The sequence below is a fragment of the Oryzias melastigma genome, linkage group LG24 (genome assembly GCF_002922805.2).
Source record: "Oryzias melastigma strain HK-1 linkage group LG24, ASM292280v2, whole genome shotgun sequence".
Classification (NCBI taxonomy): domain Eukaryota; kingdom Metazoa; phylum Chordata; class Actinopteri; order Beloniformes; family Adrianichthyidae; genus Oryzias; species Oryzias melastigma.
Genome location: NC_050535.1, coordinates 20,017,499 through 20,032,910, shown reverse-complemented (window position 1 = coordinate 20,032,910; position 15,412 = coordinate 20,017,499). Strand labels below are relative to the sequence as shown.

Here is a 15,412-nt window from a genome sequence, read left to right as displayed (position 1 = left end):
AGCATGCTAGTTAGCTTCTCTGTCTCCAGGTAGCGAACACCACTGTAGCATGCTAGCGAGGTCCACTGTAGCATGCTAATGAGCTCCGCTGTAGCATGCTAGTGAGCTACCATGCAGCATGCTAGCGAGGTCCACTGTCTGAGGTAGTGAGCGCTACTGTAGCATGCTACCAAGCTCCACTGTAGCATGCTAGTGAGCTCCACTGTAGCATGCTAGTGAGCTGCGCTGTAGCATGCTAGTGAGCTACTCTGTTCATCCTAGTTAGCTCCTATGTCTCGAGGAAGTGAACACCACTGTATCATGCTAGCGAGGGCCAGTGTAGCATGCTAGTGAGGTCCACTGTAGCATGCTAGCAAGGTCTAGTGTAGCATGCTAGTGAGCTCTACTATAGCAAGCTAGGGGGCTCCTCTCTACCACGCTAGTGAGCTCCGCTCTAGCATGCTAGTGAGGTCCACTGTAGCATGCTAGCAAGGTCCAGTGTAGCATGCTAGTGATCTCTACTATAGCAAGCTATGGAGCTCCTCTCTACCATGCTAGTGAGGTCCACTGTAGCATGCTAGTGAGCCCCTCTGACTTGAGGTAGTGAGCACTACTGTAGCATGCTAACGAGTTCCTCTACAGCTAGCCAGCAAGCTCTGCTTTATCAAGCTAGCAAACTCCTCTCTAGCATCGTAATGAACTCCTCTGTCTCGAGGTAGTGAGCGCTACTGTAGCATGCTACCAAGCTCCACCATAGCATGCTAGTGAGGTCCACTGTAGCATGCTAATGAGCTCCGCTGTAGCATGCTAGTGAGCTACCATGCAGCATGCTAGCGAGGTCCACTGTCTGAGGTAGTGAGCGCTACTGAAGCATGCTACCAAGCTCCACTGCAGCATGCTAGCGAGGTCCACTGTCTGAGGTAGTGAGCGCTACTGAAGCATGCTACCAAGCTCCACTGTAGCATGCTAGTGAGCTCCACTGTAGCATGCTAGTGAGCTCCACTGTAGCATGCTAGTGAGCTGCGCTGTAGCATGCTAGTTAGCTTCTCTGTCTCAAGGTAGCGAACGCCACTGTAGCATTCTAGTGAGGTCCTCTGTTCATCCTAGTTAGCTCCTATGTCTCGAGGAAGTGAACACCACTGTATCATGCTAGCGAGGGCCAGTGTAGCATGCTAGTGAGCTCTACTATAGCAAGCTATGGAGCTCCTCTCTACCATGCTAGTGAGGTCCACTGAAGCATGCTAGTGAGCTCCTCTGACTTGAGGTAGTGAGCACTACTGTAGCATGCTAACGAGTTCCTCTACAGCTAGCCAGCAAGCTCTGCTTTATCAAGCTAGCGAACTCCGCTGTAGCATACTAGTGAGCTCTGCTATAGCAAGCTAGCAAACTCCTCTCTAGCATCGTAATGAGCTCCTCTGTCTCGAGGTAGTGAGCGCTACTGTAGCATGCTACCAAGCTCCACCATAGCATGCTAGTGAGCTTCACTGTAGCACGCTAGTGAGCTCTACTGTAGCAAGCTAGCAAGCTCCCCTCTAGCATCGTAGTGAGCTCCTCTGTCTCGAGGTAGTGAGCGGGTCAAACTCATAGATTTTGGTTTGGCAGATAAAATTAGAGACATGGAAGACTGGAAGTTCCATCCAGAACATTTGCTACAGGGCACCTGAAGTCATCCTGGGTCTGCCCTTAGACCAGCGTTTAGATATGTGGACACTTGGCTACATTCTGTCTGTGCTGTATTCGGGAACCTTCATTCATGGGAGGGACTCTGAATATGACATGATCAGAGCCATTGTGGAGTTACAAGACATGCCTGAGGAGAAAGTGCTGACCCAGGGGTGGAAGTTTCTTCTCCAAGACCCAAGAAAACTCTCAGTCTGTCTGGAAGCTGGACACATCGCAAGAGCAGACTAGGAAAACAGGGAGACTGGTCACAGAGGTTGATTTTCTGGTTCTTTGACCAACTCATCCCTGACCATGTGGACCCAAGAAAAGTCAAAGAAGTGGAACAGTTTGTGGACCTGCTGAAGCAGATGGTGGATCCGGGCAAACGCATCTCCAAGTGAAGCACTACAACATCCATTCTTCACTTTGGGGAGGATGCAGCCCAATGCTGGCAGCAACACCATAAAACCAGCAGCAGTGGAGCTCCACCAGCAGCATGAAGCAACACAGGTCACAAATGTTCCTCAAAGACCAGCTGCTGTTCTCCAGGACTCTTCCAAGGTGAAAAAGAAACCAGGCAGGATCCAGCAGCACAGAGACATAATTAGACAATATCGAGATAAATTTGAGGAAAATCCAAGGACCAAAACTAAACCAAGAAGGATCCAACAGAATGTTTTTTGTTTTGTGTTTGTTTTGTTAATATTGGATTGCAATAAACACCTGCATGGGGAACACAGGAATCACTGGTGATTCTTTCTCTTCTGTTTTCAGGGGTTTAACATAATCACAGCATGTCCTGATTCATGTTTTATTTAATGATTTGGTGATTTAATGAGTGATTTCATGGGCCGGGCACATGGTTTCATGACATTATCTGATAGTATTTCATTCCAACAGGAGAAAACATTGTTAAGAAACTCTTGGTTTCTTAACTCCTGTGTTTGCTGCAGAAACACAGGAGCATCTGAGTGTTGATTGGTACAAAAGTAGAACAAACGTTGTAGAACAGCAGACAGAAATAAAGTTATAGGAAGATCCCAGCCTGGATTTGAATGAGGGCCTAACCACTGCACCACCGTACTACCCTTTAGGACTCAATTCATCCTAATTGATTCTTCTTTTTTTTCAATTTTTTTGGGAAATTTGTCAAATTGCTCAATATTTTTCAGCAACGTTGGGTTTCACCAACTGCACTTAGTGTGCAAAGAGTTACAGCTTATTATTATTGACTCCCTGTGTTTTTGCTTTAGAACATCTTCTCTAAAAGCCGGAGTAGACCCAACAGGTCTGACATTAGGAGAAGATACTCCCTTGGATCCTTTGTGTTTTAGAAAATGTTTTTTCATCTAAAGAGAGATTTTAATGCCAAGTTTTGTTCATAATTCCCACTCCAGCCTGAATTAAATTCAACACTCCTGTCTTCTCTCAAAGGAACCTGGACTCTCTCGTTAGATGGCTGAAGCCGTCCACTTCTTGTCCAATAGCTAAACATCACTCTCCTTCTCTCAAAAAAAGCCAAACGTGAAGAAGATGATAGCCAGAGGGTTCACCAGCTGTCGTTGGATCCACCATCTTGTTTTTATTAGCTTCATGTTGACATTCTCATGAAAAGCCCAAAACGACTGTCTTGACCTTCTTATACTCAAGTGGAGCCACTAACTAAAGACTGTGGGGGGTTCCTGCCTTCGTGTTGGCTCCTGATTAGTATTAGAGAGTGTGTCCGTACCATTTCAACAGTCTCTGAGTGCTACCTGCTGCAGGCAGGAAGACCTCAGGTGCGTCCCCGCACATGTGAAGGTCACATGGAACAGTCCCCGAACTGGAGTTTGGTGTTGTGGTTCTGTGCAAAGGCTCTTAATTCCATCTAGCACCTTTAAGGTCCATTCAAACGCGATTCAATGTTAAGTCAATGGAACAGATGTGACATGAGGCGATCTCAAGTTCAGCGGCGTGATCTGAGGGATGGGCGGGGAGGTCTGCAGCTCGATTTGAGCAACGAGGCCCAAATTGGGCGGTGCAGCCAAAATATAAATACCTGAAGTTTGGCAGGTCGCCGCATCGCATCTGCCAATCAGGAACTCAGCTTTGAGCATGTGACGTTTTCAGTGACTCAATCAGCAGGTAAAATACTAGTCTAAAGTGAGGGTTTTTGTCTAGAACTTTTATCTTTTTCCTTAAGCCGTTGGAGCCGCAGGTTTGTAAAGCTCATCTGGACATTTTGGGGTGATACACTCTGGACAGATCTCCGGCTTTCGCTCCCGCGGTGGAGCTCACTCGCTCGATAGGCCGGCGTTCTAACAATCTGTCCTACCTCGTGAGATTTTCCTACCCGTAGCACAAACTGATAGCTATCCAAATGTCCTACCTTATCAGATACTCCAACCTATTGCATATAAACAAATGTATAGTATTTAAACACAGCAGGGTAGAAAAGAATTAAGGACAGGGTAAGAGAAAATTATGGGCGGAGCAAGACAGAATTACGGGGAGCAACGCGGCCTCAGAGGGGGGTCAGATACACGGACAGCTTTACCACGAGGCAGCATCGCCTGATCACAAGATGGAGGGATAGCACAGACTTATGGGCGGTCCGCTAAGACTGAAAAAGATGACGTATTTCAATTTAGTACATATGCGCAGTAAGTGTAGGTAGGACAAAATCACGGGTAGGAAGGATTTATTGAACATCGGCAGAAAGAGAGGCAGCCGGCTCGGGCCTCATCGAGACATTAAAAAAAAGGAAAAAGATCTCCTAATTTTATTTTCCTCCACAGGTTAATACTAAACAATCAGCCTTCAAGCTCAGCCACAGAGACACAGAAACACCATGGAAGCGGTAATAATTTATAAAGTATTCTTCCATATTACTTTACACAACATGTTGCACTGGTGTTCTTGGGTTAGTGGTTGTAGTTTTGCAAAAGCAGAAGCATTTTCTTATTTGGTTGTATGCAGGATCCCGTTCCTGCATCTCCATCACCTCCTGCTGGCTCTGCTGCATCCACATGGAAACGTGCTCGCATCCTGATTAATCACAGGCGTCAGCGTGAAGGCTGAGACACAGACAGGCAGTCAGGACTGTCATAAACATAATGTGTGACGCCCCGTATGTGCATACGTCTCCCACAAACACACACTTTTGGCAGCTGGAGTCCTATAACTGCCACATCATCCTGAGCCAGCGGCTGACGGGAGTGCTGGCTGGATGGATGGAGAGAGGGGTAAAAAAAAGATAAGAGTCAGTCTGTCAGAAGGCCAGAGCTGTGGCTGATTTATGCTGATTTCTGCTGGTTTAACGCCGTCCCCAGAGAATGTAAACACAATGACACAACTGCACTTAAAAGTGAGGAAAAAAATCTCCCCTTTTTCTGAGCTAAAGAGCAGAAAGTATGAATGTTTGAAGGAGAAAAACAACAGAAAACACGATTTGATTGAGGAAAAATGAAAGTAACTTTTGAGTTTCTTTCATAATCTGACTTGTACAATCAGTAATATATATCTATAAAATTTTAATTACATTTTGGTTTATAATTAGAAGATTAATATTAATTCAAAATGGTCTAAACCACATAGGTCAAAATCAAGGTCCGGGGGCCGGATCTGGCCCATCGGGTAATTCTATCTGGCCCTCCAGATCATTTTATTTTATTGTTATTAATTCCCCAATGTTATCTTGGACTTATTTCAAACTTGTATAGATGTGACAAAATATATATTTATGAAAAGAAAAATGTTGAAATTTTTTTAAGGTTTAAGTTGATTTATTCTAGAATAATATTCCTGCCTTTTATTATTCATAATTATGCTAAAAAGTTACAGTTTTAAATTGGTATAAATGGACATTCTGCTAGCTTTGTAGACTATCTTAGCATTACTAAGATTTTTTAAGCTGTTTTTGAGTTTTTCTAATATTTGAGCTACATGCTAGCTGTTTAATTTAGGCTTTTTCCGTTTTTTAGGATATGCTGAAGCTTAGCAATTTTTTCAGCTATGCTTGCTGTTTAGGCTAACCGACATTGTTTTTTTTTTGTTTGTTTTTTTATTCAAATTTGGCATTTAGCCAATATCTTATCTATCAACTTCAGCATCTTCTGCTATTATCACTAGCATCTTCAGCGGCCAAATTCAGCTTACAGCATTCACACTAGCACTATGGCAGGTAATGATATATATCTAGTTCATAATTATGTTTAAAAGTTATGGTTTTAAAGTTTTGAAAATTTAAATTTAGAGTGTTTAATAAACGTTTATCTTGTTCGCCCTGTTGGATTTTGCCCCCCTGTGCGATTGAGTTTGACACCTCTAGTTTAAACAGAACCAAACATCACATTTTGAGAAAACAGTAATAAACAACAACAATAATAATGATAAATACATCAAATGATACACAATAGAAGTATTATTTGATTAAATAAATCACACATAAAAGAACATGTTTGGTGAAGATTTCCTGAAGACACTTACATTGTTTTTATGCTTAAAGCTACAAAAGACTTTAAACATTGTGCTTTTCACGAGTAGTTTTGAACTACTAATAACCAATTCAAAATTATTTCTTGGAACAGTTATGTTTAAAAATAAAAGTTTTGTATTTTTTAATTTGCATTTGGGTTAATATTTTCAGCAAAATAATGAATAAATAAATAAATATTATCGGTAAAGGCAGCTTTTTTTATTATTAAATGTGATGTTCAGAATATTTTTTAGGCAGATGGGATGCATTTTTGTTCAGGCATATGTTTGGACAGCTCAGTCAGTGGTTGGGTCCTGTCCACAGGGTTTGTAGTCCCTCTGAGTGCGGCTGATCACCGACAGGGAAGCAGAAGCTCCGTCATTCAACACAAATAAAGGTACTTGTGAACGCAGCTGACACTTTTAGCTTTCAAACTTAATAAAAAAACATTTTAATTTATTTTGTCGTTTTTACTTACCTGTGTTGTGAGTTACCGAAGCCGTCTGACATGATATATAGCCTGTATGCTAGCTCCCCTGCAGCACGCAGCGACACGGCAGTCTTTAGTTATTTCACCTAAATATTTACAGTTGGGTTGAAATGGCTGTTTCAGTCAATCAAAATATAATATTTATTAGTTTCAGTCTTATGTTTGGTCATTTTTACGGCTGTCATTATACAGGAGAGCAATGTAGGTGAAGGGTCACAGAATGAAAGGGTGACCGTCAGACTGATGTCGCGTTCGCTTACGTCAGAAAAATAGAATTTTATCAGCATATTTTAGAAATGATCGGATTAAAATGTTGTATATTTGGAATTTAAACTCGTGCTGTCATATACTTAAATCACTATTGACTCTTGGCTATCCTTTTAATGATTTGAGGTGGAAAGTTCAGGTAACCTGCAGGTCGTAAAGCTCTGAATGCAGCAGTGACAGTGAACGCACCACAACCAATAGTTCACATAGGGGTTGTAGCATTTTGGAAGGGGAAAACGTTATGGGTCAAAGGAGAAAAGAGAGGCATTCAAAAGGAGATTAGTTTTTTTTTCTTTCCTACAAGGCAATAAAAAGATGGGATGTTTCTTCATTCATTTGAACTACAAATATGCAAACGAACTACTATAGTAGCATTGCCGTGTTAAAAATGCAAATAAATAATCCTGGACATCATAGAATAAATACTCTTTGCTGTGCTAAAAAATAAGAGTCTGGAATTCAGTTCTGCTGTGAGTTGATCCAAAATCTACTAAATTCATTCACAGAATGATGTTGGGTTGTGAATTTCTAAGCATTAAATCAAACATTTATAAGCTGTTTCTGACTCCTTTCTTCTTAAAACACATTTTTGCTTTTTGACAGCAAAGCATTATTGGATGGAATTTGGGTCAGAGAGAATGCTTTGCCTCATTCTCTGCAAAAGGAGATAATTTTAGCTGCACCTAACTCCCTTTCTTTATCATGGCTTTCTGATCCATAACTTTGTAGTAATCTTCTCAGGTTTAGTGAACCTTTTTTCCTGCCATTTGACCTCCTCTCCTGTCACCTGAACACTGCAGAGTCATTCAACTGTTAAAGTCAGAAACCTCATTACTGAACCTATCAGCTACTAGGATAAAACTGAAAATAGGTCAAAAGGATCGGAATGCGACATAAGCATCAGAAAAATGATAATATGAATGTGGAACTGAATGGATCCATCTATAAATCAACTAAACAGTTTGAGTAATTCATACAGTTGAATCATTTAAGCATTCTGAAGCAGAGAAAAACACTTCACAGCAGTAGAATCAATGTAGTAAATCAGCCAATTCTGTCACGAAGAAAAGCAACTTTTCACAACACAACAAAGATGGCGTCAAAGATTGGATGTTATTTAATTGTCATCGATGACATCTATGGTGTTACAAGGTTAAAGCAACAAAAGCAGATTATTTTTATGAACTTTTTTCCATTAATTTGCTTTAAAGATCCGACTCTCCCGTTCCTTCATTCATGGCTGCAGGTTTTTCCTTTCAGAGTAAAATGGCTTCCATGCTGCTGCGGCCCGCCGCCGCCGCTTCCTCCTGGGCGTCCCGACTCGGTGAGTTTTGTCACACTGTGGTGATTGGGTTTTCTCCTGCAGGCTCCTCCTTAAATCTGTGAATAACCGTGTCTTCCAGGAGCCCGCCCTCTCAGTGTGACGGCACCTCTCCAGGCTCAGGGTAAACATGCTCACACAACAGAATGTGATGCTCTTGGGTTGTGTTTATGGTCACACATCTTCAGGCGCTCACATTTGATTTGTTGGTTTCAGTTCAGACGAAGAGCAAAAAAACGTTGGCTCGTCCTGGAGTGAAGAATATTGTTCTGGTGGAAGGAGTCCGAACGCCGTTCCTGTTGTCTGGAACCACGTACGTTCCTTCTTCAGGCCAGCAACACTTTTCAAAACAATATTCATCAGGTTTGAAAACATTGTTGTGTTTCCAGGTATGCTGACATGATGCCTCACGACCTGGCCAGAGCCGCTCTGCAGTAAGTTTCCGCTCAAATTTGGGTTGTTTTCTATGGAAGCGTCTGTGACTCATAATTCAAAATTAATTCAATACTGGAAATGTTTTTTTCAGTTTCATAATGTACCTGCATCACTTGTGTCTTGAATAAAATGAAAAAGCAATCCTCCGAAAGGCTTTTTCATTTTATTAAACACCGCTCATTCTGTAACTTAATTTAAATGATAAAGGAAAAGGCATTCAGTATTTCATTTACAAAAAGATCTCTGGTAAATATGTACCAAAATCCAATTAAAAAACATACAATTAAAAAAATAAAATGCATAAACAGAAATGCTTTTTCATGTCACAATATAAATGCATACATTGTGTCTTGGCTTTTCTTCTGCTTTGGTTAACACTATCGGCAAACGACACGCCGCTCTTATTGATTTATAGAGAGAAAAATGAAAAACAAAGCTGAGATTTATCTTTTCATCTGCAAGTTTAAAAAAAAACAAAAAAACTTAAGACTTGATTGTAATGCTTTTCATCACTAGTTATACGTAGCACAGTGTTCAGTGCTACAGTCATCCACTCCAATAACTCCGGTTCAAGTCAAGCTTTGGGTTGTTTTTCTTCTTACTGTAATTTGATCTTATTTAGGGTTTGAGAATCATAATAAATAAATATTTATTGCAACATATTTCAGGCAGCTGCGTCACGGGCATCAAACATCACAGGCGTTCTCATCTCTCAGAACCCATCTCATTTGGAAGGAAGTCTTGATCTGAAAGAGTTTGATCAAGTCAGAGTATTCTGAGTGGCGTGTTTACATCAAGCATTGTGGCTCTAATCTGGTGTTTATTCTGATCACTTGTGTCCATGTAAACACAGCTATTGTTGTCATCTGTGAGTTCCCCCAACCTTTCTCCTCTTGGCTGTTTATTTACAACACAAGTTCTAAAACTCGTTGGGAAGGAGCCTCAGAAGGACCATTATTTGTAAATGTATGTTGATCGTGGTCATTGAAGTGGTCAATATTTTTATCCCAAAGAAGTCTTTTCTATGACCCTTGATTTCTAAATAAACAAGTAAACAAATCTGTTATCTCCGTTCTGTTGTGATGCAATGTTACCATGGAAACCGCTCACTTTGACTTGTCCGTATTAGAAGTAAATCATGGAAATGAAACATTTTAAGGGATGATGGTAAAAGAAAGATAAAAGTCTGAAGTTTACATAATGAGTGGACAAATGAGAACTTTGTTTTGGCTCCAGGGGTCTGCTGAACAGAACCGGAATCCCCAGAGACGCCGTGGATTACATCATTTATGGAACCGTCATTCAGGAAGTGAAAACCAGCAACGTGGCCAGAGAGGTATGACACTTCCACGCCGGCGCCAGCCACTCGCTGTTCTACCTTTTACCGCATTGACCATGTTTACTGTTACCTGCAGGCGTCTCTGGGGGCGGGCTTTTCGGACAAGATCCCAGCTCACACCGTCACCATGGCCTGCATCTCCTCCAACCAGGCCATGACTTCAGGTGAGCTGCAGGTCGGCTGGAGAGCTGCTGTCGTTGGGATTCTGTAATAAAGCCGTTTCTTTCCTCTGCAGCCGTTGGGCTGATTGCTGCAGGTCAGTGTGACGCCGTCGTCGCGGGCGGAGTGGAGTTCATGTCCGACGTTCCCATCCGCCACAGTCGCAAGATGAGGAAGACCATGCTGTCCCTCAACAAGGCCAAAACTCTGGGGCAGCGGCTCAGCCTGATCGGCAGCATCCGTCTGGCTCACCTGTCCCCTGAGGTAAACGCGGGTCTGAGTTTGACCTCCTCAGCGGCGACTCATCCTCCTAAACCCTGACTCTCCCCCGGCTGTAGCTTCCCGCCGTGGCCGAGTTCTCCACGGCAGAAACCATGGGCCACAGCGCCGACCGGCTGGCCGCCGCATTCGGCGTCTCCAGGCTGGAGCAGGACGAGTTCGCGCTGCGCTCTCACAGCCTGGCCAAAAAGGCTCAGGACGGCGGGCTGCTGGAGGACGTGATTTCCTTCAAAGTACCAGGTGAAGCCAGAGGAAACGAGGGCGCACTTCTGTTCTCTGCAACACATGAGAAATGTGGAAACGCTCAGAAAACACCAAATATTCACGATGTTTAAACGTTCTTTTTTAACCTTAAACACTCAAACAATTTAGTAATTAACTTTATTAAGCAATTTCTGCAATCTTGGTATCAAAACATTCAGTACATTAAGGATATGGGTGCTTGTACTTTTGGTATTCCTATGTTTTACGGTTTTTAAGATTTTACGCAATTTATATGATTTTTTTTTTTTAACATATTAAGTCTTAGGGAATTTTTCAAATTCTTACTGTGCCCTTTTGACCTCAAAAACGTCCAGCACATCAAGACATTTATTCTTGTACTTTTGGTGTTCATACATTTTATACAATTCAAGATTTTACAAAATTAATGCGAATTTATTTCCACAACATTCTTCTCATTCTCTCTGCACTTTGAAACCTATCAAGCATGTTCAGGACATTAATACTACTGACATTTTAAGGCTAATATTTTAGCAACATGCTAACGTTTTTTGGCTAATTTGAAATCTGCAAAGTATTTTTGGGGGCTAATTTGAAGTTTAGCTAATATTTTGACAACATACCAACGTTTTTGGGTAATTTGACATTTACGGAGGATTGTTTTGCCGGGCTAATTAGGAGTTTAGCTAATATTTTAATAACATGCTAACGATTTGGCTAAATTGAAATCTGCAGAGTATTTTTTGGGGCTAATGTAGAGAATAGCAAATATTTTGACAACATGTCAACGTTTTTATGTAATTTGACATCTACCGAGGATTTTTTGGGCTAATTTAGAGTTCAACTAACATTTTAACAACATGCAATTTTGAGGGACTAATTTGGCATCTACTGAGGTTATTTTGGCTCTTCTTGAGTGTAGCTAATATTTTACAACATGCTAACTTTTTCTTGGCTAATTCGACATCTACTGTGAATTGTTTTTTTTAGGCTTTTTTCAAGTTAAGCTAGAAAAATGCTAACTTTTTGAACTAGTTTGGCATTCACAGTTTTTTTTTTTTGGATAATGTTGAGTTTAGCCAATGTTTTAGAAAAATGCTAGCTTTTTTGGCTACTTTGGCTTTTAATAATCTTTTATATATTCAAATACATAAACAACTTTAGCATTATGCAAATAGCATAAGAATTTTTAGCAAATCCCTTTTAGCAATTACTGCTAATTACTTCAGCAGCGTCAGCAAGCAGTTATAGCATCTTCAGCAACCACTTTCAGAAGCATTCACAGAAGCTTTATTGAAGGTAATTTAAACTTGTTACGGGAGTTAATAATAAAAAAAAAAAATATTTAATGATATTTAAATCTGTGATCATTTAAAGTTCACCAAAAATGTTAATATGTATCTACATTTCTACATTGGCTTTCTTAATATAACTCAATGTTCTTTACATATGCCCTCTATCAGAGAAATGCTACAAGAACATGTTAAAACACTGTTTTCACTAGATTGGATCTTTACATTTTTTCATTTAAGTCGTCTAAACGTCGTTAATTGTGGAAACGGGTCAAAGGTTAGTTTTTGGGTTGTTCATCTGTAATGGAAACTGACTGTGGTCCCCTTCAGGTCGGGACATCGTTTCCAAGGACAACGGCATCCGGCCGTCCTCCATGGAGCAGATGGGAAAACTGAAGCCGGCCTTCGTCAAACCTCACGGCACAGTCACCGCTGCCAACTCCTCCTTCCTGGTAAAAGCTCCATCCTCAGGCTTTCATTTGAGCGTCCTCCTCATCTTCACCTGTCCACGCTTGTGGTCCGCAGACGGACGGCGCCTCTGCTGTGCTCATCATGTCTGAGGAGAAAGCTTTGGCCATGGGCTTCAAACCCAAAGCCTACCTCAGGTATGTGAGTCCTCTGAGTGGAGCAGAGCAGCAGGTCTGCTTCAGAACCTCCGTCTCACTCGCTGTGTTTTTCAGAGACTTCGTCTACGTCTCCCAGGACCCCAAAGATCAGCTGCTGCTGGGGTGAGTGTGTCACCGTCTCCTCTCACGGCTGGATCCAGTGTGTTTGTGTGGAGCACCAAATGATCCGTTTGACTTTCAGGCCCACCTACGCCACGCCGAAAGTTCTGGAGCGGTCCGGCTTATCGTTGAGCGACATCGACGTGTTTGAGTTTCATGAAGCGTTCGCTGTGAGTTTTCTACAGGAAGGAAAAATCATCAAAAAAAAATCTTTAGCATTGTCAAGACCATAATTTCTTAGCCCAAACCTGGATCAAGGTAAATCAATGTTCAGCCTGGTTTCCATAGCAACCATCTTTGTTTGTTCCTCAGGGTCAGATTATGGCAAATTTGAAGGCGATGGACTCTGACTGGTTCGCTCAGACGTACATGGGCAGGAAGTCAAAGGTAAAAATTCATCATGATTTTATTTTTGTCAAGAAAGTATTGACTTCATGTTTTTGTGGAGAATTAGGTTCAGTTTTTGATTTTAAAGGTAAAACTCTCTTTAGGAAGCTCACACTACTTCAGAATGTTCTTATTAAAGAAAGAGAATCTTTGAAATGTTATAATGGAGAAAATCACTGTTAGAAATGAAGACAGAATGACAAAAAAGATTCATGTTTTTCCTTTAAACAAAAATGAATAAAAACTATGGGGAGATTAAAAACAGAGATTATCTGATTTATTTAGGCATCAAGATTATTCTGAATGTAGTATTTTACAGACTTGACTTCAATTTAAAGCTAAAGACTAGAAGTTTTGCATTAAAATTTGATACTTGAATAGAAGTTAGACCTAAAGACTTGAGACCTAACTAGAAGTTTTGCATTAAAACATTGTCTTTTATGTTTTCTTATCTTTTGAAGTATTTGTTTTTATGCTTTTAACTTGTGAAGCATCTTGTGACTTTTGTCTGTGAAAGGTGCTATATAAATAAAACTTACTTACTTACTTACTGATACTTGACTAGAAGTTCGACCTGAAGACTTGACTAGAAGTTAGACTTGAAGACTTGATGCTCGATTAGAAGTAGACCTGAAGACTTGACTAGACGTTAGATCTGATGACTTGAAACTTGACTAGAAGTTAGACCTGAAGATGTGATATTTCACTAGAAGTTAGACCTGAAGATGTGATATTTCACTAGAAGTTAGACCTGAAGATGTGATATTTCACTAGAAGTTAGACCTGAAGACTTGAGAGTTGGCTAAGGGTTACAGCTAAAGACTTGAAACTTGAATAGAAGTTACACCTGAAGACTTAACTAGAAGTTACAGCTTTAGTCTTGACACTTGACTAAAAGTTTCACCTGAAGACTTGAGATTTGATCGGAAATTACAGCTAAAGACTTGAGACTTGACTAGAAGTCATAGCTCGAGGCTACATCAGAAATATTTAGACTTGACTAGAAATTATTGGTGAGACTTGACTTGAAGCTACATACTTGACAACTGACTAAAAGTTTTACCTGAAGACTTGAGATTTGATCGGAAATTACAACTAATTACTTCAGACTTTGCTAATGTTTACTGCTAAAGACTTGAAACTTGACTAGAAGTTATAGCGGAAAACATGAGACTTGACCCTGAATTTAAAGCTGGAGACTTGTGACTTAACTAGAATATACACCAAAAATATTTAGACCTGACTTTAAATTATGGTTAAAGATTTGAGACTTGACTAATAGATACAGGTAAAGACTTGAAACTGGACTAGAAGTTATAGCGGAAAACATGAGACTTGACCCTGAATATAAAGCCGAAGACTTGTGACTTAACTAGAATATACATCAAAAATATTTAGACCTGACTTTAAATTATTGCAACTTGACTAGAAGTTCCGCCTGGAGGCTTCCGACTTCACTTAAAGTCACAGCTGAAGACTAAAGACGACTAGAACTTTCAAAAATGTTTTGTCTGACATCAGAATAGATCAAGTCAATGTTAATTCCACTTTTCTAAACAATCCCAGTAAATCAAAACCCTTTTGACTTGAAATCCTCGTGCGGTTCTGATCTTGGTGTTTTCAGGTCGGAGCTCCTCCCATGGAGAAGTTCAACTCGTGGGGGGGCTCTCTGTCTCTGGGACACCCCTTCGGCGCCACCGGCTGCCGGCTGGTGACCACCGTGGCTCATCGGCTGAAGAGGGAGGGCGGTCAGTACGGGCTGGTGGCGGCCTGTGCCGCGGGAGGACAGGTAACCCCAGAAACACGGCTTCATTGAAGCTTCAGGATCTCTGTCTCACGTCTTCCTTGGATTCCAGGGTCACGCCATGGTGGTGGAGGCGTATCCGCAGTAACTCCGTTAGATCTTCATCCTCGTCATGCCTGCAGTCCTGACTAACACGCCCGTGGACGCCGCAGGGCCCACAAACGCACCGCTTTGCCTTGATCAGACGGGGGTGTAGAAAGATGTGAATGTTTGTAAATTAAACGTTGTTAGGAGGTTGAAGAATGTGCAGAAGATTTGATGAACTTCCTGTCTGCAGTTTAATATCACCATGGTGACCCTAATGTTTATAAACGCTGTAATATTTTTTTCTTACAAATGAAATGGTGTCAAAATAAAAACCAATTGGAACAAAGTATTAATATCACCTGTTTGAACTGGTTACTTTGATAATGCTTTATTATAGGATTCCTTAATAAACTATAAGACATCATCAAGCATTAATGTGGTTTTAAGCTGCTTATAAATACATTAATTAGCATTTGCTAAGGTATAACAAATGACTTACGAGTGTAAATGAAATGCTTATAAAGATCTTATAAGATTCATTAATAAATTAAAGCCGCAAGCGGCGTTG

General features: G+C 41.0%; 1 protein-coding gene and 1 long non-coding RNA gene across 4 annotated transcripts; one reads left to right on the top strand and one right to left on the bottom strand.

The window, feature by feature from the left end:
• Window positions 1-4,474: 4,474 nt before the first annotated feature.
• Window positions 4,475-7,403, bottom strand: LOC112158328. 2 transcript variants are annotated; one of them, XR_002921293.2, is made up of 2 exons: window positions 6,576-7,403; window positions 4,475-4,845 (listed from the first exon to the last, which is right to left on the bottom strand). It is a non-coding gene; the product is annotated as an uncharacterized LOC112158328 (long non-coding RNA). The 2 variants fall into 2 exon arrangements; XR_002921292.1 differs by lacking the exon at window positions 6,576-7,403 and adding an exon at window positions 6,109-6,192.
• On the top strand, window positions 6,356-15,272 carry hadhb (hydroxyacyl-CoA dehydrogenase trifunctional multienzyme complex subunit beta). 2 transcript variants are annotated; one of them, XM_024291622.2, is made up of 16 exons: window positions 6,356-6,494; window positions 8,115-8,178; window positions 8,258-8,299; window positions 8,392-8,488; window positions 8,565-8,609; window positions 9,847-9,946; window positions 10,026-10,113; window positions 10,185-10,372; window positions 10,447-10,627; window positions 12,232-12,353; window positions 12,427-12,506; window positions 12,582-12,629; window positions 12,709-12,796; window positions 12,939-13,013; window positions 14,638-14,802; window positions 14,870-15,272. In XM_024291622.2, the coding sequence occupies exons 2-16, from the start codon at window positions 8,121-8,123 to the stop codon at window positions 14,903-14,905; spliced, it is 1,413 nt and encodes a 470-aa protein (XP_024147390.1). In that variant the 5' UTR covers window positions 6,356-6,494; window positions 8,115-8,120; the 3' UTR covers window positions 14,906-15,272. The 2 variants fall into 2 exon arrangements, with proteins under 2 accessions (XP_024147390.1, XP_024147389.1); XM_024291621.2 differs by having other exon boundaries at window positions 6,388-6,494; window positions 8,101-8,178; window positions 14,870-15,180.
• Window positions 15,273-15,412: the final 140 nt, after the last annotated feature.

What these genes read in the sequence shown, in the direction of transcription:
- hadhb (XM_024291622.2), top strand. Translation starts at nt 8,121, where the DNA reads ATGGCTTCCATGCTGCTGCGGCCCGCCGCCGCCGCTTCCTCCTGGGCG. An exon ending in TGGCTCACCTGTCCCCTGAG is followed by an intron (nt 10,373 to 10,446) that starts GTAAACGCGGGT and finishes CCCCGGCTGTAG; the next exon opens with CTTCCCGCCGTGGCCGAGTT. An exon ending in CTGCCAACTCCTCCTTCCTG is followed by an intron (nt 12,354 to 12,426) that starts GTAAAAGCTCCA and finishes TGTGGTCCGCAG; the next exon opens with ACGGACGGCGCCTCTGCTGT.